The following is a 27,414-nucleotide window of genomic DNA, read 5'->3' on the forward strand; positions in this document are numbered from 1 at the left end:
AAAGACAAAGAGGGGAAAATCTCATAAATGCTTACCCCATTTTTTGGAAAAGCAATCCATCCAAGATCCCCCATGACAGTGCGTGAATCCAATAAATTCACTGAAAGAGAAAAAAACAAAACTGAGTGAAATATATAAAAATGCATCACTAATATGAGAGTGCATATTGCTTAACTGCGATTAGATTGAGTATTCACTATAATAATGTAAGAGGTTCAATTTTTTTAAAAAAACATTATAAGGACATAAAAGAACAAGCAATTTTGAACAAACATTGGAATACAATTATAGCCAAAAACATACAAATGAGTCACTCTCCTAAATGCTTTTTTGCCAAACAAGAATAAAGGAAAATAACTAATAATAAGAAAAAGGAAAAAAGACCCACAAAAAAGAAAGGCCCATGCTCCCTTTTAAAAGGTAGGTCTTGGAATTAAGCCGCAGCCATAAAATTATGGCTAAATGTATTGTATTTTATTCTGGAAAGCTGTTATGAAGCAATTAACAAATAATTTACATTAAACAGCAATAAATAATTTCCAGGCTTATAACATTTTTGTGGTATTAACTTAAATCTGTAATCCAAATTGCAAGTTTAATTAAGAAATAAATCTCCACACCCTTAACCAAGACAAGGAAATTACAGCAGCTCTCGAGACTGTTGCTATAGTTAAGGGTCCATTGCATTCCCCAACGATACCTCTATTTCGAGGTAACCATAGTATGAAATGTGCTTCGTGCAGAACTGACAGCTGCATTTCTTTTAAATAGCCCTCAATCATTGCCAGAAGGGTAACTCTTGAGATAGAATTATGAATATCATCATGGCAAAAGGAAGTTATGGCTAAGTATGTACACACACATGCACACACACACAGTGTTTACATTTCAACAGGTTCATTCACTGTTCTGGGAAAATCAAAATAGCTTAAAGGGTGCTATCTTGTCAAAATGGGTTAAGACCTGGATCAAAGACCTTTCCAAACTAACCCAAATGGATCTACCTGGTCCACTATGCAACTAAATCACCTTGCAAGAGCATGATGAATGGGCGCAAAAGGGAACCAACTGGGTTATCCCCGGTCAGAAATATGGAAGCTTCTTTAAACTATACTCAAGAGCCAGTAGCTTCAAATGCCACCTATTCTAAAAGGATGATTATTTCTGTACGTGTAAGTATGAGATACTGAAGGAATAAGAATTAATAGGTTGAAAAATGTGTCATAATAATTCTATAAGAATATAGATGATAAAATTAATATGATGGAAGAAATCAGAATCACATATTTCAATACACCAAATTTCACTGGAATTTTCTACATGTTATAGAAATGAGGTACATTTAAGTCTTATTAGCCATCATTTTATTTCACAACACAAATTAAAGAAACACAAGTACAACATAAGAAAACATACCTTATAAACCAAGTAACCTGTCCATCATAACAATCACAGTAAGATAATCCAACAACTTAAAATTTAGAGAATAAACAGAAATATCCTGAATAGCCATATCAAAATACATATACATATTATAACTCAATAACTTGTCTACTTCCGTCACTAAGTTCTGGGCTCCTTAACTGTAAAAAGGCATGCCTATGTAATGTTTGTAGCATTCTTAGCCTACTTACATCATATTGATTTTAGGGAATAATAAAATAAATACTGGAATTAACAATTTCTTAAGGGAATAATACCCTAGCTGAAAGACTATTGTTCAAAGCAACAACAAAAACCAAACGAACCAAACAAAAACTGTTCCAATACCCAATAACTTTGAAATTCTTGCATTCACTCCACTAAATCTAATTTTTCAGCTGATTCATACACTTGTCTCTTCACTCTATTGTTGGCTTTTCTGCTTTCCATGGGAATAAGGCTGCACTAAACTTAAATGTCCTTGTCCTCATTTTAGTTTTTCTGGGACACTAGGGCTGTGTCTAGACATGACTAAATACCAGGGGAGTGTAAAACCTAAATTGTTATGTTTATTCACCTTAATGATTCATTTGATTCACCTTTGATATTGAGCAGCAGCATATCTGTATAGACTAGATAAAGTAGAACAAGTCAGAAAACTAAAAGGAGTTCTACTATGATGGCATTGAACTTGAACTTAATCCTGAGGTGCAGAGAAATTCTAAGATATCATAACCAGCCTGCCATGAGAAACTATATTCCTCATAGGCCTCTTAATAATATGTGCCTCTCAAAATATTCATTATTATCAACACAATTCAGATGTCTTTCTAACATCTAACTTGAGTTAGCTACAATCTTGAATGATTATTTTTAATATTTTGGCTGGAAATATATGTGAGTGTGAAAGTATTTTAATGACCTCCAACACTACTTGGCTGTTCATACAGTTTAATGGGAGTTTTTAGTGTTGGAATATATAACAAAACATGAAAATAACTAAAATAGGAATCTATATTATCTTACTTATGGTGATCTACTCAAAAAGTGCTCTTCAGATAAATGGATAAGAAAGTTTGTAGGAATGTACATGTATGTCGCTTTCCTCCATTGTATAAAAGTGCTTTTCTCCTGGAAAATGATTTCTTAAAATTCACAATGCAAAGAAGATACTCCTGTATACCTTTACTGAATTGGACATTGAGGAAAAAAAGGAAAATTAAGTGTTTTAGGCAATCATCTTGAAGATTATTATAAATGTCTTCGTTAAGTGCAGAGTAAATTGGACTTTGATGCCTAAGAGAAAATTACTGACATTTCATACATGCACGTACACACACACACATACAGCTTTCTTACACTTCCAATCTCTGTACATGCTGTTTTAACTGTCCCAGACACCCTTTTCCTTTCCCCAATTGCTAACTCTTCATTTATCTTCTAAAACATATTTCAGAAAGTACCTTCTCCAGGACAACCTCTTTTCTAAATCTAGGTTAGAAATTATTAATGGATATTCTATTAGCACCCAGGTTCTATCTCTAAAATACTGAATACATAGAATTGTATTGGTGTCTTTAAGGGAAGGCCCATGCTGACTTATGCCAATGCACCTAGCCTGCATTCAGAACAGCTGAACAGTTGTTTGTCTTATGAATGAATAACAGGATAAGTGGGTATATCAGGAGTGTATGGCTAAATCAGCATACACCAGTGGTACTCAACACAGACATGTGGCAATGTCTGGAGACATTTTTGGTTGTCACAGCTTGGAGGGCAGTAGTTGCCACTGGCATCTAGTGAGTAGAGGCTAAGGAGCCTACTAAACATCCTGCACTGCACAGAAATACCCTCCACATCAAAGAATTATCTGGTCCAAAACATCACTACTGCCAGGGTTGAGAAATCCTGACTTATATTTATTAATACTATTAGAAATGCTCTATTTTGCATTTCTTTGTACTGTGTAACAGTGGCACGATCTTCATTAACAGAAGATAGCATATTTGGAGGCATTTCTTAGGGACAAAAACATACTCTTATCTTAGGAAGTAAAAATAATAAAAGCACTTCACTCTTATTTAGGGAAATTGAAAAATAGAGTATCTTGACCTCCCAACACCCCTGAATTATTTTACACATAACCAAAAATAACTAATATCATGCATGCTCTTACTTATGCTGTAATAATTCCTCAACATTCATGATAGCATGCATGAAAAATCACTAGGTCATTGATGTTAATATTTCCGTTTTCCAAACTACTTAAGCTAGTTATGTGGAAATCAGAAACTTAGTCAGAGGAGTTAAATAAATGTGAATTTTCAGAAGTTCATTTCTCAATTTCATTACTGAGTTTACAAAAAAAGGGGGAGATTTTTGGCAGTAGTGTGGCACAGTCACTACGTATCTTCTGTTGTACAATTACTGTAATTAAATTGCTCTGAACAGTATATATGCTTGTTGTAAATTGCAATGAATACACAATGAGTATTGATCTTCTTTGTACAATTTAATTAAAACTTGTCTGGGAGAAGTCACTAATGAATATAATTAGAGAAAATGTTTGATACCACAGAGTTACTCTGGAAGACATTAATTAGATATCAGAAATTTTATGGAAAATGTTTTTATTCTATTATTTATATTTTAAAATAAAGCCATACTATTAAACTGAGAGACAGTGTTCAAGGTCATTTACCCAAAGTCATAGTATAATTACAATGACAATAGACATATTGGTTGGTATTCTAACCAGTAATTAAGAAGACTGATTCTACAGGAAAAATTACTTTATAGAGGTCAATGAGTTTTTAGTCTATTACAAATTCCTAAAGCTATTACTAAGGGGGGACGGGGGGAATCTCACTAATACAGGAACTTTTTAAAAGTAAAAGTCATTTAACTGTCTGCCCAACCAAATAGCAGATTAAAATAGAAACTTATTCAAACTAGACTTAAGTACACTTTAATTTTATTACTACCCATTAATAATTTCAATGTTTTCTTGAACAGAGAAAAGCATTTAAAGAATTTACTTTCAGAAAAGGATGAGGGTTGCTAACTCCCTTTTGTTATGATTCAAGCAGAACAAGGAGAGGACAGAACAGATAAAGTAGAATATATATAAGAAGACTCCTAAATCCTCAGCCTCACACATTCTACCAATTAGAGATTTGTTTTAATCACACAATTATAGTGTTCAATGATAACTTCCAAACCTGCATATCTTTGTATGTTCATGTTGATTCCATTGTTTTCTTCATAACATCTTGCTAAAGTTAGTCACAAAAGGAGTAGAAGAATTTAAATTGGGTTCTCCAGGAATAAGCCATGTCTGCTTGAATGTGTTTTGAAACTTTGATGAGTCAAAAGACAGCTCAAGGCACTTGATTCCACCATTCCCAGTGGGTAAGATCCTGAGGGAATGTGTGACTGTGATTCCTGACAATGTGAAAGTAAAGCAATGAGCCAGAAGAGATATTTGTCTTAGTCTTCTAGGCTGATGACAAATACCAAACATTGGGTTGGCTCAAACAAACAGCATATATTAGCTCATGATTTCACAGCTGGAAATGCAAAATCAAGGTGTCATCATGACCATGCTTTCTCCCCAAACTCTGTAGTGTTCCGGCATCTTGGGGTTCCTTGGCTTGCATCTCTGCCTCCTGTCACATGGTGATCTCTCTCCTTGTGTCTGCTCTTCAGGTTCCTGCTGACTATATGGCCTTCTCTGACTCACTGCATCAAAATTTCTTCTGCTTATAAAGGAACCCAGTAATACAGACTAAGACCCACCCTGATTCAATTGGAACATACCTTAACTAAAAAATAACATCTTCAAATGGTCACATTTATGAGTTCACATCCAGAGACTCAAGGATTAAGAACATGACTTATTTTTGGGTATGTAATTCAATTTACCATAATATTCTTATCTTTATATTGTTTCTCTTTAATCCACAATCTTCACATTAAGACTCAAAGGCAACTGTAATGGCAATCGGGCTTCCACCATAATATGAAAAGAGACTAATCTGGATTAGTAGCAGGTCAAATGGCAGTATCTTTCTCTAAAGGCACTGAATCAAAGTCCCGTTGCATACAGCAGACTTTTGAAAGAAGTTTGCTTATTTGATAATATCAAAAAAGCTAATGGATTCAATTACAGCACACATTTTATTAATCTGTGGGAACAAGTCCCAGATATACCACTGTCCAGCCTCTTTCCATCATGCCATTCAGCACAGAAGTGATTTCTTGCTTCCAGGCTAAATTTTATAATTTGACAACTGCTGCAGGGAAAAAAGAACAGTTGACAAAAAGAGTGTAGGAAAAGAAGATACGTGCTTCCCATTGGAAAATTAAATTTGTAAATTTGGTAAAAATTCTATTATAGGTTTTAAAAGTGCTTGTTGATTTCTGGTATCTCCTGACTTGAAGGCAAGAATCTATAAACAACTGTATTGCCATGGACACTGAATGGCAGAGTATTCATTTCTGTTTCAAGTCTGAGCAGCCTATATGCATAACTTCTTTTTTTTTAGAGATAGAAGAAAGAATTCAGGAAAAGGGGCTCATTGGGGCTTAAAGGGCTTAAGGACCTATGTGTGAGGTTCTCTACTAGGCAATTTATTTATGTTCTTTCATTTAATCATCTCAACAGATATACAGGTACAGTAAGAACACTGACAGTTGTTCACTGTTTCATGCACCAAAGCCCTCCAGTTAAGGCCTGGATATAAGAAACCCTTGATTACAGCCACCTACCCTTAATTCCACCCAAAGACAATGAGCTAAAACCCTAATAATGAATGAATGTACCTTTTTGTACAGGAACCCAGAACTGCTGATCATTGCTGGAGAAAAATGACAAAACCAAGGATAAATAATAGTGGCCTCAAATTGGCCTTCAGCATTACCTGACAAACCTACTAATCTTTGGATAATCAGTTCTCTCGCTCATTAACCACAAAATATTCTACAAAATTTTAAATAATATACAGCAGAAAAAAAACACAAAACTGTATGCTAACTTCCAACTAATGCCCTATTTCTGCCTTCTTCTTTATTCAAATGATTGAATTTATGTTTCCTCAATCCTCCTCACTCCTTGCAATCTGATTTCAACTTCTACTATTCTACCAAAACTTATTTAACCAAATTTACTAGTGATAATCATATAGCTCTGATTTCCTAATCTCTTATCTTTTAGCATCATTTGGCATAAGCTTCACCTACAAACACTGTCATCCTTTATTTTCAAATGCATGTATTTCTGTATTTTTCTTCCACCTCTTTAGCTACTTCTCATGCTCTTTACAAGCTCTTTGTCCTCTACCAACCCTTAAAACCTTGGCTTTGATTAGTACTTTGTATTTTTGTACACTGGCTTCACTTCTCACTCTACAAACATGATTCTGGACCAGAGTTAACATCAGAATCTAAAAAGTACTTTTGTGAACAAACCAGTGTCTTGGCCCCAGTCCACATTTACTGAATCCTTACTGAATCAGACTTTCTTAAGGATGGAGATTGGCTAGTATATTCACATTTTGTTGATGTTGGTTGGTTAGTTGATTTTAAAGGTGATATTAGCATATACTCCTATTTAAAGGCCCTTTTGTAAGTGCTCATTCAGTTTCAAACTTCAGTCATAATCTAAATGTTAATCTCAAATCCATATATCTGATCCATTTCTCTATCCTGAAACTCATATCAATTTATAAAACTCCTTGCTGGTTATTAACACATGAATGGCATGTGGACATCCCCAATTCAGCCTCTCCCAAAATGAAGAGTTACTTCCCTCTCTAAGAAAAATATCTTCTTTTTGTGTTCCCAATTTCAGTAAATCCAATGCCATAAAACCAGTTGCTCAATCCAGAAAGCCATGAGTCATCTTGTCTTTCTTTACTTTTCCCCCACATTGAATCAGTGACCGAATCCCATGGATTCTAATTATATCATATATATAATTCTCTAAACTGTCTGCTTGTTTCATTCCACAGCATAATCACCTAAGCAAAATACCTGCCATAATTTTTCACTTGAAAAATCTACTAAACGTTTTCCCAGTAGGAAGGCATGATCGACAGTTTCTTCAAATATTTCAGCCAGAGAGCTTTTTGTAAATTACCAATATGATCACATCAATCCCCCACTTCAAACCTTATTGTAGTGCCCCATTGCCTTTAATATAAGACCTTCCAGATTTGGACCACATTTTTTTCTCCAATTGCCTTCATGATTTTTCCTCCTTCTATTCCCACATTTTGACAATTTTGAACCTATTTCAGTCCATTCATGTGGTCCAACTATTGACTTAGTTCTGTCCAATGAACTGGGAGGGGGATCTAAAAGGAAAGGGCACTCTTGAGAAGGAAACATTAGAAAAGAAAGCTCCTGGCTGCCTTAGAAGTTGCTAGGTATAGAAATATTTTCTGGAAAGGAAACCAGCTAACTAGAGAAAACAAGGAGAATCAGCTGGAGAGCAAAGCCTACACACTAAGTGTGGCAGAGTGAAGGGATGGGAAGAATCTGGTTCCAAATTATAACACAGGGCTGCTAACCTATCTAAACCTGAAAACTGCCTCTCTTAGCACCTGCTTTTTTTTGTGGGAGAAATCAATTTTTTTGTTGCTTAATCCAATAGGGAAGTGATTTGCTGTTATTAGTAGAGAAATACATCCTAACTGACACAACTGGTAAGTTCACTGATGAACTGACAGGTTTTCTACCAAGCAGTGAGAGCTGTGTTACTGAAATCTTATACTTAAGCTTTCTGCTTAAGTTTTTCATTCAATTGCTTTAACATTTTTTCATTGAGATTTTCTTGATATGAGTTTTCCATGTCTGCTTTTGCAGCACTTAGGGTTATATTGGAGTTATGTTAATTGCTTTTCTCATAAAACATATAAATTGGAATTAAAATATCTTGATTCCTTCTTTGAGAGTTTACATGCATAAATAAAATATAAATCAAATTAATAAGTACATTTAAATAAATGTAATCTCTAACATAGTGGGTACAAATAAGGATTTCAGCACCAGGCAAATGTGGTTTGTAACCTGTCAACTTATTAATTGTATGACCTAGTGCATGTTACTTAACTTACCCCATACTCAATTTCCCACCAGCAAAACTGGAATAATACTATCCATCTCACAGTGTCGTTGGGAGAATTAAAAGAGATTATGTGGTAATTGTCTTCATGGCAGTTATTATTATCCCTCCCATCTAGAACAAGATTCATTTTAAATAATTCTTATACCTTAGCAAAAACCCTCTGAAGTTTCTCATACATATGTGTGTGTGTGTGTGTGTGTGTATGTGTATCTTTTATTTTTTTTAGAGTAAGTAAAAATATTTTCAGAATGCATACTGACATTATACTATGAAAAAAGAAAGACCCCACAAGCCACAAAACAATAATGACCTCAACTCCTAAAGTCTAAAGGAAACCCAAAAGAAGTTTCACTATCAATAATATTGAGAGGAAAAAACCAGAAACTGAACCTACACTCATATATCCCATAGTGAATTAAATATACTAAAAAGACACTAACCAAACTATACTTAAAAAGTCATCCATCATTGCATTTTAAACTCTCTCCACTATAAATCAATTTTTTAAATGGAATTCTATTCACATTATTGATAGAATCCATTTCCCTGCTTCTTTCCAAACAGTATTAAGAATTCCCACCAAGTTGTAAATCTAAAGTGCTCCATAGACTGACAGTCAAAATAATCCAGGAAATCTAGAACAAATGAAAAAGTAAATCCACCCCCTCCTAAGAAATTTAAACCATTAAGAAATAGATGGTTTATATGCATTGTTTTTTTGAGGTAAAATTAAGTCATGCTTAAAACATATAAATGCATTTTATGCTGGCTGTTAGTGGCTCAAGTCATCTGAATTGTGAGAGTTTATCATGAGAAAAGGAGGGGAAAAAACAGTAATTGCTTGAATCATAATAGTGACCACAGGATATGCACTATATTTTTTTTTCTGGTGCCTTGCTAACCTCAGTAGAATTTTCTTCAAACTGATGCTTTTGGTAAATTTAAAATATTCTGCTGTCAAATTTCTTGGTATTAACTTGCTTTGACTGGCATATCATACAATCTTTTAGTTGGCAATTTTTCATTTTAAAAGAGACACCATAATACTAAAGATTCTACACTCTATTAGTTATGGGTTTCAGAAAAGAGCTATATTGGCTCTAACAGCAAAACCATAATGGGGTAAGACTGGATGTGGTTAGAAGCAGTGACTTTCAGGAAACAAAAAAAGCTACTTAATAATTTTTTGTTACTTAAATATAAATTAATGGAGTGTAGCATACTTTATGGATACCCCATAAGAAGTATCAGAAAATGGGGTTGGTTCTCAATGAGCTTACAGACAGGCAAAGCTTAAATCATAGTGATGAATTTGGTAAATGCAAAATATTATATTCTACTGCCAAATTTCATGGAATTAAAATTTGCTTTGGTTGGCAAGTCATACTATGTCTTAGAAAATTCTCAGTTCAGGAGAGAACTGTTTCTCTGGCTAAATGCTACTTTCTTTTTTTTTTTTTTTTACAAATATATTGATTCATCAATCAATATCCCATATATCATCCATCTTCTATATTTTTGGTGTTGAATAAATTCCATTTAAGAGCAAAATAAAATAATTTATGAATATTAGATGGAAATTTATCAAAAGTTACACAAAATGTTTCCATCTTTCATGAAACAGAGACCTAAATTAAATTTAAATTTAGTTTCTGTAGTTTGTTTTTTTTTTTTTTTAATTAGGGAAGTTTAGGTTTACAGAAAAATCATGCAGAAAATACAAAGTTCCCATAAACCCTCCCCAGCCATACACAGACATGCTTTTTCTTATTATTAACACTTTGCATTCGTGTGGTATCTTTGTTAAAACTGATGACACAATACTATTCTAATTATACTTTAGACTATGGTCCATAGTTTACCTTATGGTTGACTCTTTGGGTTATAAACGCCTATGTTTTGTTTTGTTTTTGATTTTTATTCTAGTAACATATATATAGCCTAAAATTTCACCTTTTAACCATATTCAATTATATAATATTTGTTATTATATTACATTAAAATTTGTTACATTACATTGTAAATGTGTTATTAATTACATTCACAACATTATGCTACCATCACCACCATCCATCACCCAAGCAGAAACTCTGTACCAAAGTATTAACTCCCCACTCCCTATGCCTACCCTTGCCCCTGGTAATCTGTATTCTAGCTTCTGATTCTATAATTTTGCTTATGTTAATTATTTCACATCAGTGACACCATATAATATTTGTCCTTTTGTGTCTGGCTCCTTTCACTCAACATGATGTCTTCTAGGTTCATCCATGTTTAGACTCTACTTTTTACTGGGATTTCTACTCTGATCAAATTTCAGCAACGTACAGACAAGTTAAAACACAATTACAGCCCAGTGTGGTATACTACAACTGGAATAAGTTGGGCACACAATCTTGGGGAAATCTGGGGAGGGCCCAACTGTATAGACCTAGGCATAAAGATCAAATTATCCAAGGTAAGTAAGGGTGTGGTTTTGACTAAGCACAGAAAATCCAAGGCACTGAGTGCAGTTCACCACTGGAGCCTGGAAAGCAGGGAGGGGAGGGTGGGGAAGCAGCAGGAGAGGTGGGCCAGAAGCAAATCATTGAGAGCTTTGTACTCAGGGACAGTTAAGATTCTATCCTGAGGACAATGAAAGGCCCTTGAAGGATTTTACTCAGGCAGTAACAAGGGATGCTTGAGCTATTGAACTGAATTTAAGTGGTTTTCTTTGGCATTTCTATTTACAATAAATATTAGACACTACCCACTGATAAACATAGAAAATTAGACCTTGCTAAAGTCACAGCACACTATTTTTTTAAGCCTATGTAACACTTAACATTTATATAATGCTTACTATGTAACAGAACTTTTTCAAAGCACTTTATTAATGTTAACTCACTTAAACTTTACAACCACCCTAAATTGTATTAATATTCCCATATTTAGAAAAGAGAGGGCCAACACAGGAAGGTTTTATGACTTGCCCAAAGTCACACAACTGTAAGTGATGAAGCCAGACTCCAGGTTCATGGCACTCTGAGAAAGCTCCTACCAAAGTACAGCACTGATTCTGCAGTCATAAGGTTTTAGCTTCAACACTAGTTATGATGTTTAACACATTAACCTTTCCCTTCTCAGTTCCTTCATTTAGAACAATGATCTTCTTTAAATAATCCTACAGCTTTTTAATGAGATTCACATGGAATAATGTAGGTTAGCACATTTTAAAACTATAAAGCACTTCAGTAATATAAACTACATAAAAGTAACTATAAATATTTAATATAAAACCAAACATATGTAAATAAGGAAAAAAGGCACCTGTGATTCTCAAGGAGTTAGCTTACTCAGGGGACATCAAGTGAAAACATTTTCTACTTATCTTTTCAGTCCCCTCACTTCTTACAAGAAGTACTCTTGACCAAAAAAAAAAAAAAAAACAATCTGTTCCAAGTTAGGACAAAATGTATTTAGAACCTCCTCCACCCTCTGTTCTTAATAGAGCAAAGGATACTGATGATCATAGACAGCACTTTTTAAGAAAAGTTTCTTAATGGGATTTTGGAAATGCAAAAAAAGTCTTACAGTCCAGATTGGACTGGGGAATGAGCATTAAGTTGCCTATATATTAAAGCAACAGAGATTTTTAGAGGGCTCTGAAGTGGAAAGGAGGAAACAGGAAACGTGTGGGAAGTGATCTGCCTGAAAGAGGAGAATCTTTCAACATGGTAGGTAGTTTGAACCTAACAATAGAGATGACCAATGAGAAATTTCTCATGGTGGAGATACCTAAAGAACTTTCAGGACTGATTATTCTATATCATTTCTCATTCTATGTCGTGTTTCAATTCTCTCTTTACTATCACAAAATATTAACTAAAGGTCTATGACAAACAATTTCCTTATGCTAATGGGGTTCTGGACAATGAAGAGGTGAGACATTGACATGAGGTAAATCAGTGTAATAGAAGCATGATGATAAGCATATGATCAAGTATTTCATGAGAAGTAACAATTTGGAGCTATCAGTAACCATGAGAGCAAATTTCCTTGGAACTCCAGGTGAATTTGTGCAGGCACTTTTAAAAATTACTTTAATGATTATTGTTTTTAACTGTAGTCCTACTTTAACTTAGGGTTTGCTGTTTATGTTTTGCAGTTCCATGATTTTTTTAAAAATGTGTATACTAGTAACTTATATACAACCTAAAACTTTCCATCTTAACCATGTGCAAATATGTAATTCTGTGCTGCTAATTATGTTCACAATATTGTGCTACCGTCACCACGATTCACTACTAAAACTTTTCCACTGTCTAAAATAGAAACTCTACATTTTAAGCCTTAACTCCCTATTCCTTAACCCCACCAGTTCATCCTTTGATAACCTATATATAGATTCTGCCTCCATAAGTTTGCTTATTCTAATTATTTCATATTAGTGAGATCATACAAAATTTGTTAGTTTATGTCTGGCTTATTTCACTCAACATAAAGTTCAGCCATGTTATTAGATGCATCAGAACTTCATTTACTGCTGCATAATATTCCACTGGGTGGATATACCACATTTTGTTTATCCACTCATCAGCTGACGAACACTTGGGCTGCTTCCCTCTTTTGGTAATTGGGAATATTGTCACCATGGACATTGATGTGCAAATATCTATTCAAGTCCTGCTTTAAATTCTTTTGGGTGTATACCTAGAAGTGGGATTGCTGGGTCATATGATAAGTTTACACTTAACATTCTAAGGAACTGCCAAGCTATCTTGTACAGCAGCTATATTTATTCCCACCAGCAATGATTCTTATTTCTCCACATCCTTTCCAACACTTAAAATTTTCATTTTTTTAAATAGTAGCTACTTTAGCATATGTGAAATGTCATCTCACTGTGGTTTTGATTTGTGTTTCTCTAATGGCTAATGATGCCGAACATCTTGTCATGTGGCTTTTAGCCATTTGTATATCTTCTTTGGAGAAATGTCTATCAAGTATATTGCCCATTTTTTAATTGGGTTGCTTGCTGTTCTGATGTTGAGTTGAAGGGTTTCTTTTTATATTCTGATAATTAAACCCTTATTGGCTATGTGGTTTCTAAATATTTTCTCCCATTGTGTAGAGTATCATTTTACTTTCATGGTAATGTCCTTTGAAGAACAAAAGATTTTAATTTTGATGAAGTCACATTTACCTATTTTTGCCTCCATTGCTTGTGCTTTAGATGTAAATTCTAAGAAACCATTGCCTAACACAAAGTCCTGAAGACTCTTCTAGAAGTTTTATGGTTCTAGCTCTTATATTTAAGCCTTTGATCCATTTTACGTTGATTTTTGTATACCGTGTGATGTAGGGGTCCGCCTACATTCTTTTGCAAATGGAGATCCAGTTTTCCCAGCACTACTTGTTAAGAGAATATTCTTTCCAAACAGAGTAGCATTTGCATCCTTGTCAAAACTCAGTTGGCCATAAATGTGAGAGGGTTGATATCTGAGCTCTCATTTCTATTACGGTGACTATAAGTCTGTCAAGTCTGTCTTTATGACAGTACCATACTGTTTTGATTACTGCGGCTTTGTAATAAGGTTTAAGATTGAGTGCTATGAGTGCTCCAACATCATTCTTTATCAAGATTGCATTGACTAATGAGAATGTGATGACTGGTTTTTCCGTTTCTGCAAAGAAAATTGTTGGAATTTTTATTGGGTTTGTGTTGAATTGACAACTTAACAATATTTAGCCTTCCAGTCCTTGAACATGGAATGTCCTTCCATTTAGTTAGGTCTTTGATTTCTGTTAGCAATATTCTGTAGTTTTCTGCGTACATAACCACAACCTTGGTTATATTTATTCCTAGGTATTTGGTTCTTTTGCTTGCTATTGGAAATGTAAATTCATTTTGTGGTCCTTCTTCTGATTGTTCATTACTAGTGTACTTTGCTGAATTCATTTATTGGCTCTAGGAGTTCTGTTGTGGAATTTTTTGGATTTTCTGAATACATGATCACATCATTTGCAAACAGGGAAAGTTCTACTTCTCTCTTTCAAGTTTGGATGCAGTTTATTTATTTATCTTGCCTAACTGATCTGTCTAGAACTTCAAGTACAATGGTGAATAGCAGTGGTGATAGTCAGCATCCTTGTCTTGTTTTTGATCTGCAGGGAAAGCTTTCAGTCTTTCACCATTTAGTAGGATGTTAGCTGTTGGTTTTTTCATATATGTCCTTTATTATGTAGAGGAAGTTTCCTTCTAGTCCTACTTTTCCAACTACTTTTATCAAGAATGGATACTGGATTTTCCCAATTGCCTTTTCTGCATCAATTGAGATGATCACGAGTTTTTTTTCTTTCATCTATCAATGTGATGTATTACATTAATTGATTTTTTTCTTTTGAAAATCATCCCTGGGATACACACTTGCATGCTTGGAATAGATCTCACTTGTTTTAATGTGCTGTTGGATTTGGTTTGCAAGTATTTTGTTATAAATTTTTGCATCTATATTCATAAGAAATACTGGTCTGCAGTATTCTTTCCTTGTAGTATCTTTATCTGGCTTTAGTATGAGGACAATGTTGCCCTCATGGAATGAATTAGGGAGTTTCTTCCTCTTCAATTTTTTGGAAGACTTTGAGCAGGATTGGTGTTAATTTTTCATGGATAGTTTGTTAAAATTCCCCTGTGAAGCTATCTGGTCTTGGACTTTTCTTTTTTTGGGAAGTTTTTGATTTCTGACTCAATCTCTCTACTGGTTACCAGTTTATTGAGGTTTTCTGCTTCTTCTTGAGTCAGTGCAGATAGTTTGTAAGTTTCTAGGAATTTGTCCATTTTATCTAGGTTATCTAATTTGTTGGTGTACAGTTGTTAATAGTATCCTCTTATAGTCTTTTTTATTTCAGTGGAGTCATCTAATGCCTCTCTTTTCATTTCTAATTTTAATCATCTGTGTCCTGTCTTTTTTTCTCTGTCAATCTAGCCAAAATTTTGTCAATTTCATTGCTCTTTTCATAGAGCCAAATTTAGGTTTTGTGGATTCTATCTATTGATTTTTATTCTCTATTTCATTTATCTCCTCTCTAATCTTTTATTTTTACTGTACAACCTCTGTCTATGGAATGATCTATTATTTGGATAGTAAAGGCAGGATAGATTGTGGAAGTCAGGAGGGCATTATTCGAGAGTCTTTTATTGTACAGAAGAGTAAGAGCATTATGTTTGAATCGAAATACCTGCTTTAGAATGCAGGTTCTTCTACTTTCAGCTGAATAAACTCAGACAAATTTTTTTTAACCATTGTCTGCCTCAGCTTCTTTCTTCATGTGTAGAGAAAAAATAGTAACAAAAATAATAATCAATAATACTAGGATTGTTTTGAGGAAAATACATACTATATGTAAATCAGTTAGAACAATGCCTGGAACACAGTAAGTAAGTAAAGAATGTTAGCTATGACTATGATATAGAGGTCTAGGCATTCATGAGCATGCAACTATACACATATGTTTCACAAGCAGATCTAAATGCAATAAATTCTAAATGTCCTTTTACCTGTTTATGTTCACATACTGAAAAAAGGTAAGCCCTGCACGGATGAACCTTGAAGACATAATGCTGAGCGAAATAAGCAGGCACAAAAAGAGAAATATTATATGTTACCACTAATGTAAACACTGAAAAAAAAAGATAAGTCCTGATAGAATGATACTAAAAACTTTCTGAAAATTTAAATACATAATTGTATTTCCAAGTAATATTTAATCTGCATATAAATGAATAGATTAGAAGAATTGTATATTTCAGACTAAAATAGAGGTGTCAAATTATCATGTCAGACATATGCTTCAGGAAATTTCTAAGGTTTTAACTGTCACAACTTTCTACTCTCAGCAGCATCTTTACAGTCATTTTAAGAGCTATTCTCTGGACTCTGAATTTCCTGAAGTTAAAACCAACAGTAACTGATATTGTACTATGATAGGACTAAAGATCCCAAATATCTGAAGACATCACTTCATATGTTTTGCAACTAATAGGAAACACATGCCCCCTACCCTGAGAAAGATGAGGTAAAATGCAATATTTATAACCCATGGTCCCTGTACTGATAGCTTTATTTCCTAATCAAATACCAGCATTCAATATTAAATAATAAGGAAAATTACCAGAAAATTAGAACAATGTCATGTGTTTGATTTCTATCCTGGATTACTCCATGGAAAATCTGAATATGAAATTCTTCTTCTTATATTACTTTCCCAGGCCAGATTCCCCTAATCATCCTGTTGAAGAAAAATAACCTGTGATTAGTAAATCATATCTCAGGTATCCCATAGTTAGTCATTAGGGAAAGACAGGGGCTAATGCTTCTCATGTGTCCACTTTGATACAGGAATTTTACTAGGCATCATATACATGCTATTATGTTATTTTTTTAAGAACCGTAAAAGTGTCCATTAACATTCCCATTTCAACCATGTGGAATCTGAGGTGTATGGTTCAAGACCGTACCACTAGAACATGGCAGAACTGGGTTCACGCTCTTTACCTATCCCCATTCTGAGCTATGTATCCATCTAGAAGCATAATTACTATGAAGTTAATGAATATTAAGTTACAGGGCCCTCAGTGAAGTGGGCCACTCCCATGCCATGGAGGCTCTAGAAGAGTGTTCAAAAAGTCACGTTTCTGTTAAATTTACAAAAGTAAGATATTTTTATATTCCTTTTCTTAAGAATAGTCCCTCCAACTAAGATAAGCTTAGACAGAACCACAAAACAGCTGCATCCAGGATTTTCTTATATCCTATTACGTACCCACAAATGAAGTATTAACACACATGTACTACACAGGACATTAATCAGACACACTCCCACACCTCATCTGTCCTCTACACTTTACATTTGTGTAGTGTCCTACCAATTAGAAAATTGTTCCATTTTGTTCAATCTCTACAATTATGTGGGTGGTACCATTATTACCACATTACAGATAAACTAACTGAAGTTAAAAAATTAAATGAATGTCCACAGAACTTAAAAGTTATTAAGTGTTGGAGACTAGGAAAAAAAAAAAAAAAAACTAAAACACTAGTTTATTAATCAATTACAAAGTCAATGGATTTTTTTTTCTTATTTTTGTTATACCACTGTAGCAATTCTTTCCCTACTTTGTTTCACAGATTTTAATCAAAGAATAATGACTCCAAATCTGCAAAATTAAGGAGGTTCTTGGATATTGTGTTGTCATTGCCCCACTCCTTGCCAGAGAAATCAAATATGACGGAAAATACTCATTATTAAAATCCTTCAGACACAGCAGTTTCCAATTAATTCTTACTTCACTAGACTGGTGTACCCCTTTTAAGAGACTCAATACTGCATTAAAACACTGCCTCAAGGAAAGAGTTCACTCTCCTCTTCCACAAGTCTGGGCAGTGTGCCTCATAATTCCTGCTAGTACACCAGGAGAGGGCTTTGGGTGAAAACTAGAACTTGGCTCACAGAGAAAGTTCCTGCTGTGGACTGCTGGGCTGGAATGGTGCCATCCGGATATACCTGCTGAGTTTGTCTTTCCACAGAAAAGACATCAACAAGCATCTTGGAACAGGAAGGTGCAGTGACTGCAAAGTAAATAAGTGAGTTAGCTTATGAGAAAAGCAAAACTGACAGAGGCATCTGAAACTCTGATACTTTTGATTTATGACTTAAGTAAAAATATGTGACCGTGTTTGACAGGATCTTATGCTTTGCCTTAGGGACAAGGTCCCATGATTTGTTCTCTTAACACCCTGTTGGGGATTGAATCATTCCTCCCACAAAAGACATATTCAGTTTAAACCCTTGGTCCTGTGTGTGTGAAAACATTTGTCAACATGCCTTTTGAAGCTGTTATTGTTGGCTAAGGTGTAGACTCATTTGTAAACAGGATCTTCCAAGATCCTATTTAGAAAGGCCAAATTGAATCACTGGTGGGACTTAATCCTATGACTGGAGTCCTGAAAAGAAATTAGGATGCAGTCAATCAGTAGAAGCCAGAAGCCAGAGGAAAGCAGAGGAGTAGACACGAGGAGATAGAGAGATCACCGTGTGATAGAGGACTGCTGGAACAGTACAGACTCCAGGAAAAAGCAAATACTGGCAATACCTTGATATTGGACTTCTAACCTCCAAAAACTATGACACAATAAATTTGCATTGTTTTAGCTAACCAGCATGTGGTATTTTTCATACCAGCCCTTGCAATCAAAGGCACACCTGATTTTAAATTATGACTTTAAATTATGACTTCCTTGGGAGAGTGTTGGTGCTTAGAACAGAGGCATAGACTCTTACCCTCTGATCGTTTTTTGACATTGCATAAATTGAGTGCCTGGCAGAGAAAGGGGGTGGGGTGGGTTGGTGGGGGTGGGGCTTGACAGCTGAAAGTAAAAGAGTGAAATTACAAGAGAAGAAAGAAGTTACCCATCTCGGAGTAAAAGAACAGACTGTATTTTTCTAAATCTTCCAATACTTAGCTCGAAACATGTTTCCAAGTAAGAACATTTTTTCTGACAGCATATGCAAAATATTTCAATCTTCAGGTTTTGGCTGTTTTATTTTTTACCAGAATCATTTACTTAACAGAGTTATGGGCCCTGTTTATTTAGAACCAAAGACGTTTGTGATAGATGGAAATGATGGTCTGGGCAATAGTCCAGCAACTAAAAGATAATTAGAATTATCACAGACTCTGTAATCTCAATTATTTAATCTGTGGGGTGTCTAAAGCCACAAGTGTTTGGCATGACTCAACAAAACAGTTTATCTTACGAGAAAGAGAAGGAAAAAACTAAATGGACACAACAAAATGAATTAAAGGGCTATTTTTCTCTTTAGCCTGGGAGTCATACCTACAGAGTCATAGTGAAATAAATAAACATTAGAATGTGTGTGTGTATGTGCTGTGTGTGTGTGTGTGCTGTATGTGTGTGGTATTCTGCGTGTGTGTGTGTCCGTGTGTATATGCATAAATAGGTAGGTGTGTGTGTGTGAGTTATGTAGCTGTGGTGTTTTCTAAATAAGATTAAAATAAAACCCTAATATTTTTCTTAATATGCAGTTTGTGGTGATACCACCCTGAACTCCCCACCTGTGCTTCCAGCCTCATCACATTTACATACAACCCAACACATGTCCTTGTGCACACCAACAGATATCTCAGCCATTATTGCCCTCTGTTTAATCAATGCCCAACTATTAAAGACATGAAAACAGTTGTGGGACCCTAGTCACAGAGAGATAGAGAGGAAAGAATGTATAACCTAGGGCCCTTTTTGATCAACAAAGTTTTTAAGTCTCTTCCATTGTTTTAAAAATAATGTAAATGATACTAATAAAGTAATATAGGAGCTAATGAGAGACTATAGTTTGGGGATCCATTTAACTGAACAGAACCTAGTAGGTTTACTTTAAATGAAATACAATGTAAATTGTACTCTAAAGTCAAAGCTCACAGGTATTTTTAAAGGATTTTTAGGCTAATTTTAAATAGTAGAAATAACATGTTATGTTTTCTTTAAATAATTTCAAAAGATTACACAAATACTAAATGACAGGGAATAAATGTCACTATACCAAACCACAGAGTCTTTAAAAAGCTCTAAACAGGGCAACTGCTAAATTAGTTTTATTTTATGATTTTGTAACACCTGGGATTCTCACTGAAGATGCTAAACGAAAAATTTGTGCTTTTAGGAAAAAAAGAGAGCAAGACATAGAATACCACACATTTCAACAGACAGAATTCTAATTCTTATGTGCCTTACAATTCTTTTCATTTTATTTATTTGTGGTTTTGCTTTGCATAACAGATTACATTGAGTAAGATTTTAAGATGTTAGAAATTAGTAGAAGAAAAGAAAGAAATTAAATGGGAATTTGAGCATCTAGATTTCTCATGAAATTCATTGATGAGAATTATGTTTTAAACCATGAATGAAATATTTTCTACTGTTATAAAAATATAAATTAGAGCTGTCTTGATTGTATATGTTCAAAATACATGGAATGAATAAATCCTATATACGTAAAATATATAATGTCAGGAGAGAGATGCAAATTCAAATCAAATGTTAATATTCAGAATACAAGTTACATTAGCTGCCTGTAAGTTTAAACGTAATTAGCAATTTCATTGTACAATTTATGACAGCAGTGATCCTATTATTTTTGCGGAATGTTCTTCATTAGAACAGCATCTTGCATATGTTAACAAATGTATGATCAAAGTGTGTAAAGGGTAACCTCCTCTAATGACACAAACTAATGTTTTGGAAAGCCTACACCATATACTTAAAAATGGATCATTTACAATTTGAAATAAACATTTTTAATGGAATGGATAACTGAGACAAAATTTTCACAGGGAGTAACTTCCAAATCTTCCACTTTTCCAATAGATACATAGCACATTTAAAATTGTTATGAATAGATCAGAAAATATCCCGAACCATTTGTTTATTTTCCTGTAGCTAATGCATCTCACTAAGTAAACACATCTTGTTGATAATTTTAAAGATACATGTTATTACACTTTAAAAATACATGAACCATTTCCACCTGTGTTTACAAGTTTTAGAACTTTTCATTTTTTATCTTTAAATACACACCCAGTAATATATGTGTACAATTAGACTGGTGTACAACATTTGTATTTTAAAATTATATCAAAAACTACTCCACTAGGTGTGTATATGTATACAATATACTAAGATAATTCCTTTTAAGAAATCCTACTTGATTGACTATATAAATATTGATAAAAGTAACTAAATATCTATTTACCCAGTAGAGCATATAAAAGTAGGAGCTATTCTGCTCTATAGGTAAATACATACACAGCAGAGATATTAGAACAGCAAAATCATTCTGTCTCTAAAGTAATAGTTCACATTTTTTGCTCTCTTTTTGCTTTTGTAGTCACAATTCATCCTTTCTGAAAAGAAAACCAAAGGGCAAGTACTACAATCAATTTTTAATGATTAATAAGCAAGGCTGCATAGTCAAATTTCAATTAATTCTGATGCTTTATAACAGCTATTATAGAACTATTTTGAGATTTTTTAAAAAATCCCTATTAGTCTTTAAATAATCTAAATTCTAACTAGTCATTATTAAAGTGGGATATATCTACTAATTTAAATTGAAAAAAAATGTATAAGGAGATCTCAATACTTTCGGCAGTATCTTTCTTCAAAATATATGTCATAAAAGGAAAAACAGCTATAAGACATTAGCATGGTCATACACATCATCCTCCATTTTTACAGTCAAAGGTAGAAAAGTTTCTTTCAAATGAAAGACAAATTAATAAGCCATTGACACAAGTACATAAAAAAGCACATAAATGACAAAGGAGATATAAGTGGTAGAGTCAGTCAACAAATTGTAGTGGAAATAACTAAAGCAGTCATTTTCTCAACAGTAACAGTATTGCACAAAGTCTAATATCTAATTAAATAGCTTGAGAATGTTTGTCTGTTAATAGCTATATCACTTCATTTCAACATTTAAGGTAAAGATTTAGGACATATATAAATGCTCATATTTTGTATAGTAATATAAATAATGATAAGCAATGAATTTCTAAGTGTAAAAAGTAAAACTTTTCACCCATAACACATATCCCATGTGAATTGACATGAAGTCCTAACAGTATTCAGGTAATGATGCTGTAACAAGAATAATTTCAAAGGAGAAATTTCCTTTGCCAAAGTCAAGAAATCAAACACCTCTTTCTCTGCCTTTATATATAAAGAAATTAAATCCTCTTACTTGTCAACCTAGCACCCAAGAATACTTTGTCTACCTCAAAAAAGCTTAAATTTTCAAAACCCTACCCCATCTTTTGATAGTTTATAAAGCAAAAAGCCAAAACCCTTTATGGAGGTTCTAGTTCCAACAAGCTATGATTCCAACAGGGGTAATAGTTGTCTTTTCTTTGGTAGTGTCCTGGTGAGGGAATGATTTTACAGCTCCTTTTCTGTGGGGTCCTCCTGCTTTATCTAAAAGGAAATGAATTACAACCGGAGGACAAGGCAACAAAACAAAGCCATTTCTTTTTACAAAAGTATTATGTTGTCCAATCTGTTTTATGGGCCTGGTCCTATTGTAAACCAAGAAAACCCCAGAACAAATTTTCTTCCTTTTCTCTGTTTGGTGAAAACCCTTCTACAATTTTATGACTGTTTAAAAAACAGTTTAGCCTTTTTCTGTCTCATCTATTCTCTCCCAAAGCCCCTCTTTCCCCCTTTTCAAACACACAAAACATTCAGAGACAAGAAATCAGACTTTTCAAAATCAAAGTGCTGACAACTGTCAAAAACTCTTTACTGGGACATTACTGACTGTAGCTTCAATGAATTAAGCTTGATTCACTGCGGGTGAATCATTTTCAATGCAGAGCTGTTCAGCAATAATTGGCCAAGAATCCCTGCTGTGAAAAGCACTTGTCAAATAATGCTTGTTTACAAATATATCTTCAGAAAGCAAAAAAGTGGCAGTTACTGAATAAGTCCAAGGCCACCTCCAAAATTTGTAACAGTACACATGTCCCCTTTACTTATTAAGTATATTAAAATTTTCACTCATTGATAAAGTTGCGATTATTTCTTCTGCCTTGTCCATTTGAGGCAGGTTTCTTGCTCAACATGTCTCTGAATTATTTTATAATAAAAAAGTTTTTTATATTATAATACAGTTCAAAAGTTTCTCCTATAAATTATGCTTAAGGTTTTAAGACAAGATATATTCTTATAAATACACTAGAATTCAGGCTAAAGAGTAAATTTCCCTCTAAGTGCCTGTTATTCAACATATTCTAATATTCCATTTTATATCAATCCAAGATTCTAACATGTTTGAATTTTCTGTTCAACTCTCCTTTCTTTTATGTCTACCAAAGTAAAATTAAAAAAACAAAGCAACAACAACAAAAAACTAGAAGGCCAATCATGGAATGTAAACTTGTATTTATTTCTATTTATCTTGACACACTTTTTCTCACATAATGAGAATATCCATATTATACAGACACACACAACACATTCTGGAAAATCTCTAAAAATCTTTGGGTTGCAGGAATCAAAGTATATGAGAGCAAGTTATTAACGAATTCAGTGGATCCGTCAACTTTTTCTGCCCTTAATCTTCCAGAATCTCTCCAAAAACAAACTTAAAAACTCTAACTCCACTTCCTAAACAAATAAACTGACTGACAGACTGCTGTGAAAAGTATTTCAATATCTTCCTGCTGCTGGACTTAGAATGTAAATTTCACAGAAGAACAGAAATAAAGTTCTGGGATGCTACTAATGAAAAGATGAAAAATGTGTGTGGCATACTTGGGATGAGTGAAAGGAAGTCATGGATATTAAAAAGGTTTTACTTCTAATTAGTAGTAGTAATTCTAAGTAGTGTTATGCTACAAAATGTGCCCTAAATAGCAAGCACGTTTTTTACTCCTGGTTTCTTCAGAGCACTGGAAGGTAAAGTGCCTCTCATTTTTGGTTAGACTCTTCCAACCTCCATCTCAGTGTACCCCAAGTTTTGTCTTGTAGCTTAACTAGCTTGGCTGGACTAAGACAATACAACCTGTGGATGTTAAATCTGTAATGTTAGTCAGGCTACCTGTCATAAGATTAAAGCTATATATACAGCACCTTAGCAGACCAGTGCTATTTCCTTGTTTCTTTTCCCTTCTTTTTGGCTTTTCTTTCCTCCCCCTTGTTCCCATTCAGCAGCATCCTCCCTATGGCTTCATTCCTTTCCATCCACTCACCAAGAGTGACTCCCTTTCATCTCCCCACAAACCTCCTCCCCCATCACATCAGGGAAACCTGCTTGAAATATAACGGAAACAAGCAAGATATTACTGTTAAACCTTTTTAAATCTAAACCAAGATGCCTCCTTCAGTGAAATAGGACCGTTAATACAAGGACTCCCAATCCTGTTATAATCTTCCTGGTTTCTACTTCTAACCTAACAGAATGAATCTCACATGGGAATATAACGTAAGGACGACTTCAGAAAACACCTTTTCAGCTTAACTGTGTTGGGAAGGTTTAAGCATGGGATTATATACATATAATTTCCTTAAATCAGGGTTTAAAATAAATTTAGAGGTTAAAGAGAAAGTTCATGGTGGGGGGGGAGCGTTTCCATCTGCCCTGCTTTCGCACAATTCTTTGGGAGCTGGCAACACTCAGAAACAAGCCGGTGCCTTCTCCTACAGACTGAACCCTTGCAAGTCACGGAGACACACACGACTCCAAAGCAGCTGCTTCATCTTTCCAGCCCAGGGGGTAGGGTTTTCCAGGAGTTCGTAGTGGAGCTGGTACGTCGCTCACAGCTCTAATCTGATCAGATTTGAGATGCTAACCACACCCCCAACCAGGATGAATGCACCCTTGAGCTGAGACCCGAGCGCAGTTCCGATGTGAGAGAAGGGAGAGCATTGTAGTAGGGGATCCAGAGGCCAAGGGCTGTGGGCAGAGAGGTTGGCTGGCCGAGGAGCTACTGCCGCCGGAGGAGGGGCGAATGCCGCACAGGTATCGCTCCCGCGCCCGGCCTCTCGCTCGCAGAGGAGGTGGGGACAGCCTTCCGTGTCTGAAGCGCAGGATTGGGGGTTGGGAAGCTGGATTGGGACTCGAGCATCCCAAGCGCGACTTTTCACTCGGATACCTACGGAGACATTCCCCCGTGGGTTCCAGCAACAACTTCCTGAAGGAGGCACCCCCTTCCCTACTCTCACCTGCACCCTGGCATCCCACCTTCCCGCCTCCTGCAGGGCATTCTACTGTATGTGATCATGAGCCTCCCAAAGAGAAGGGCAACCAAGAGTGTGGGCATGCCTTCTCTCCTCTGCCATACCCCTCCCCTGAGAAATAAAAGCTATTGCCAACAACCACAGAGCAGCAGCTGCTGATGCCCTAAATATCAGATCGCAGCAGACACTTGCCCCCAAAATAAAAGCATCCAGCCACCCCCTCAACATTTCCCATCTCAGGACTCAAATAACGGTTTCCAAAAGCCCCACCGCTCCCGAGAACCTTCCCTGTGAGCTTCAAGCAGCTCTCACTCCCTCGGGCTCGAAATATCACATCCCCACGCGCTTCAAGTAAGATCAGCCGCACCCAATTTTCCGGCGCGGGTTTCAGACCCCTCTCCTTACAGGCTTCCAACTTCCAGCCCCCCAATCAGCCTCTGTCCACACGCAGGTTCCTCGCCCAGAACTCCGCAGCTAATACCAAACAATGCAACCAGAGACTGAAGAGAGTGAGCGAAAAGGCCAGGGAAAGCGGACGACAAATATTAATTCGACATGAAAAATCGGATCTAGTCCCCCGCAGCAGTGTCCAGCGTGCCGCGACCCGCACTTCCAGGCCGCGCTTCGCCCCCCCGCCCCAGGGCGCCGCGATTACCACCCTCACCTTCCCTACCTTCGTTGCTGGGGCTGGCCAGGAGCGTCCGGAGCGCGGCGCACAGGAGAAGGCAAGTCCAAAGAGGGGCCCTGCGAGGTGCGGAATAGCAACCGGCCAGAGATGCAGGGGTGCTGGGGGAGTAGCCGCCGCCGCCTCCCAGGGACCGCCGGTGCCCTGCACCCCGGGGACGCGAGCCCCGCATCTTCTCCTCCTCGCTCCCCTCTGCCCCCAGCCGCTGCTGCCCTGAGCGACCCAGTCCACGGCTCGGGCCTTGGAGAGAGAAGGAGGGAGACCCGAGATTCCTCCTCGTCCCTCGTGGGGTCCTTCGCCTCTGGCACGCGGCTCCTCCAAATGAGGGTACCACAGATCCGCTGAGACGGCTGAAGTTGGCTTCTGGCTCCTCTCACACTCCCTTCCAGTAGGGTTAAATACTATGCTAGTTCTTGTTACTGGTACAGTTCTGGACTGGGCTCAAGGGTGTCGAGAAGGTCCCGCGTCCTGTCCCTTTGCGTCTTCAGACTTTGGGGGAAACTGAGGTTTTTTAAGCGCCACAAGGGAAAATTAGTGACTCCTTTTCAGTCTTCAGGCTGAAATGGACGAGGGTAAGGAAGACAAGTCATTTTAAGTCCAGACGAAACTCCCAATAAAAAGAGGAGAAAAGGGAGGGTGGCTAAGGATAAAGGAAGAGAAGTAGAAAAAATGCGGATGAGGGAAATCGGAGAGAAGCGAGCAGAGAAAAAAATATCTAGTGTTCAAAGAGACTGGCAGGAGGAAATAGCGGCGGGCTGAGTGCTGGCGAGGGGGAGGTACTGACGGCGGCCAGCGGGTAGGAGCGCGGAGACCGGCTGCGGCGACCAGGAGCTGCTGCTGTTTCTGCTGCTGGAGGCAGAGGCGGTGTGTGCGCGGCTGGGAAGGCGAGGTTGAAACTGCACCGCCACGGCGCGCTCCTCCTGTGTCTGGAACTCGGTCTTCTCCACTGCCTCCCCGCTCTGCGCCTCCCACCCTCCTTCCCTCCTCCTCTTCCCACTCCCCCGCCCTCTGCTGCTCGCAGTCTCGCCAGTGAGAATCCACTGTAAGTGTGAGTTGCTTAGACGAAGTCACACACCCACGGAGGGAAGTAATCTGGAGGCTGCCGTGGTGAGTGTTGCCTAGCGGTCTCCGGGAAAGGCGCGTCTTCCTCCCCGGATAACTAGGGCGAAGAATTCTCCTGGCGACGCCTGCAAAGACCCAGGTTCCCGGGAGGCGGAAGGGAAATTAGGCCTGACTTTGCCGGCAGCCGTTAGAGAAGCGACTCCCTTGGTTTGGCACATTGCCTGCTGCCCATCACAGGCTTGTGGCATCAACAACCGCGCATTCGCAGGCTTTGCTGGTCGGTGGCTAGTTTCTTAAACACCCATATCGCTCAGTGGTAC

The 27,414-nt window shown here is 36.5% G+C and overlaps 1 protein-coding gene across 6 annotated transcripts in view; it reads right to left on the reverse strand.

Moving 5' to 3' along the window:
- The window catches only part of EPHA5 (EPH receptor A5), a 402,903-nt gene extending 375,917 nt beyond the window's left edge, over positions 1-26,986 (reverse strand). For all 6 annotated transcript variants that reach the window (XM_037829891.1, XM_037829889.1, XM_037829895.1 and 3 more), the window contains exons 1-2: positions 26,021-26,986; positions 36-100 (exon numbers count right to left, since the gene is read on the reverse strand). In XM_037829891.1, the coding sequence (XP_037685819.1) occupies positions 36-100; positions 26,021-26,204 (249 nt within the window). In that variant the 5' untranslated portion in view covers positions 26,205-26,986. The remainder of the gene's footprint in view (positions 1-35; positions 101-26,020) is intronic.
- Between the last annotated feature and the right edge of the window lie 428 nt (positions 26,987-27,414).

Source organism: Choloepus didactylus, chromosome 3 (genome assembly GCF_015220235.1).
Source record: "Choloepus didactylus isolate mChoDid1 chromosome 3, mChoDid1.pri, whole genome shotgun sequence".
Classification (NCBI taxonomy): Eukaryota; Metazoa; Chordata; class Mammalia; order Pilosa; family Megalonychidae; genus Choloepus; species Choloepus didactylus.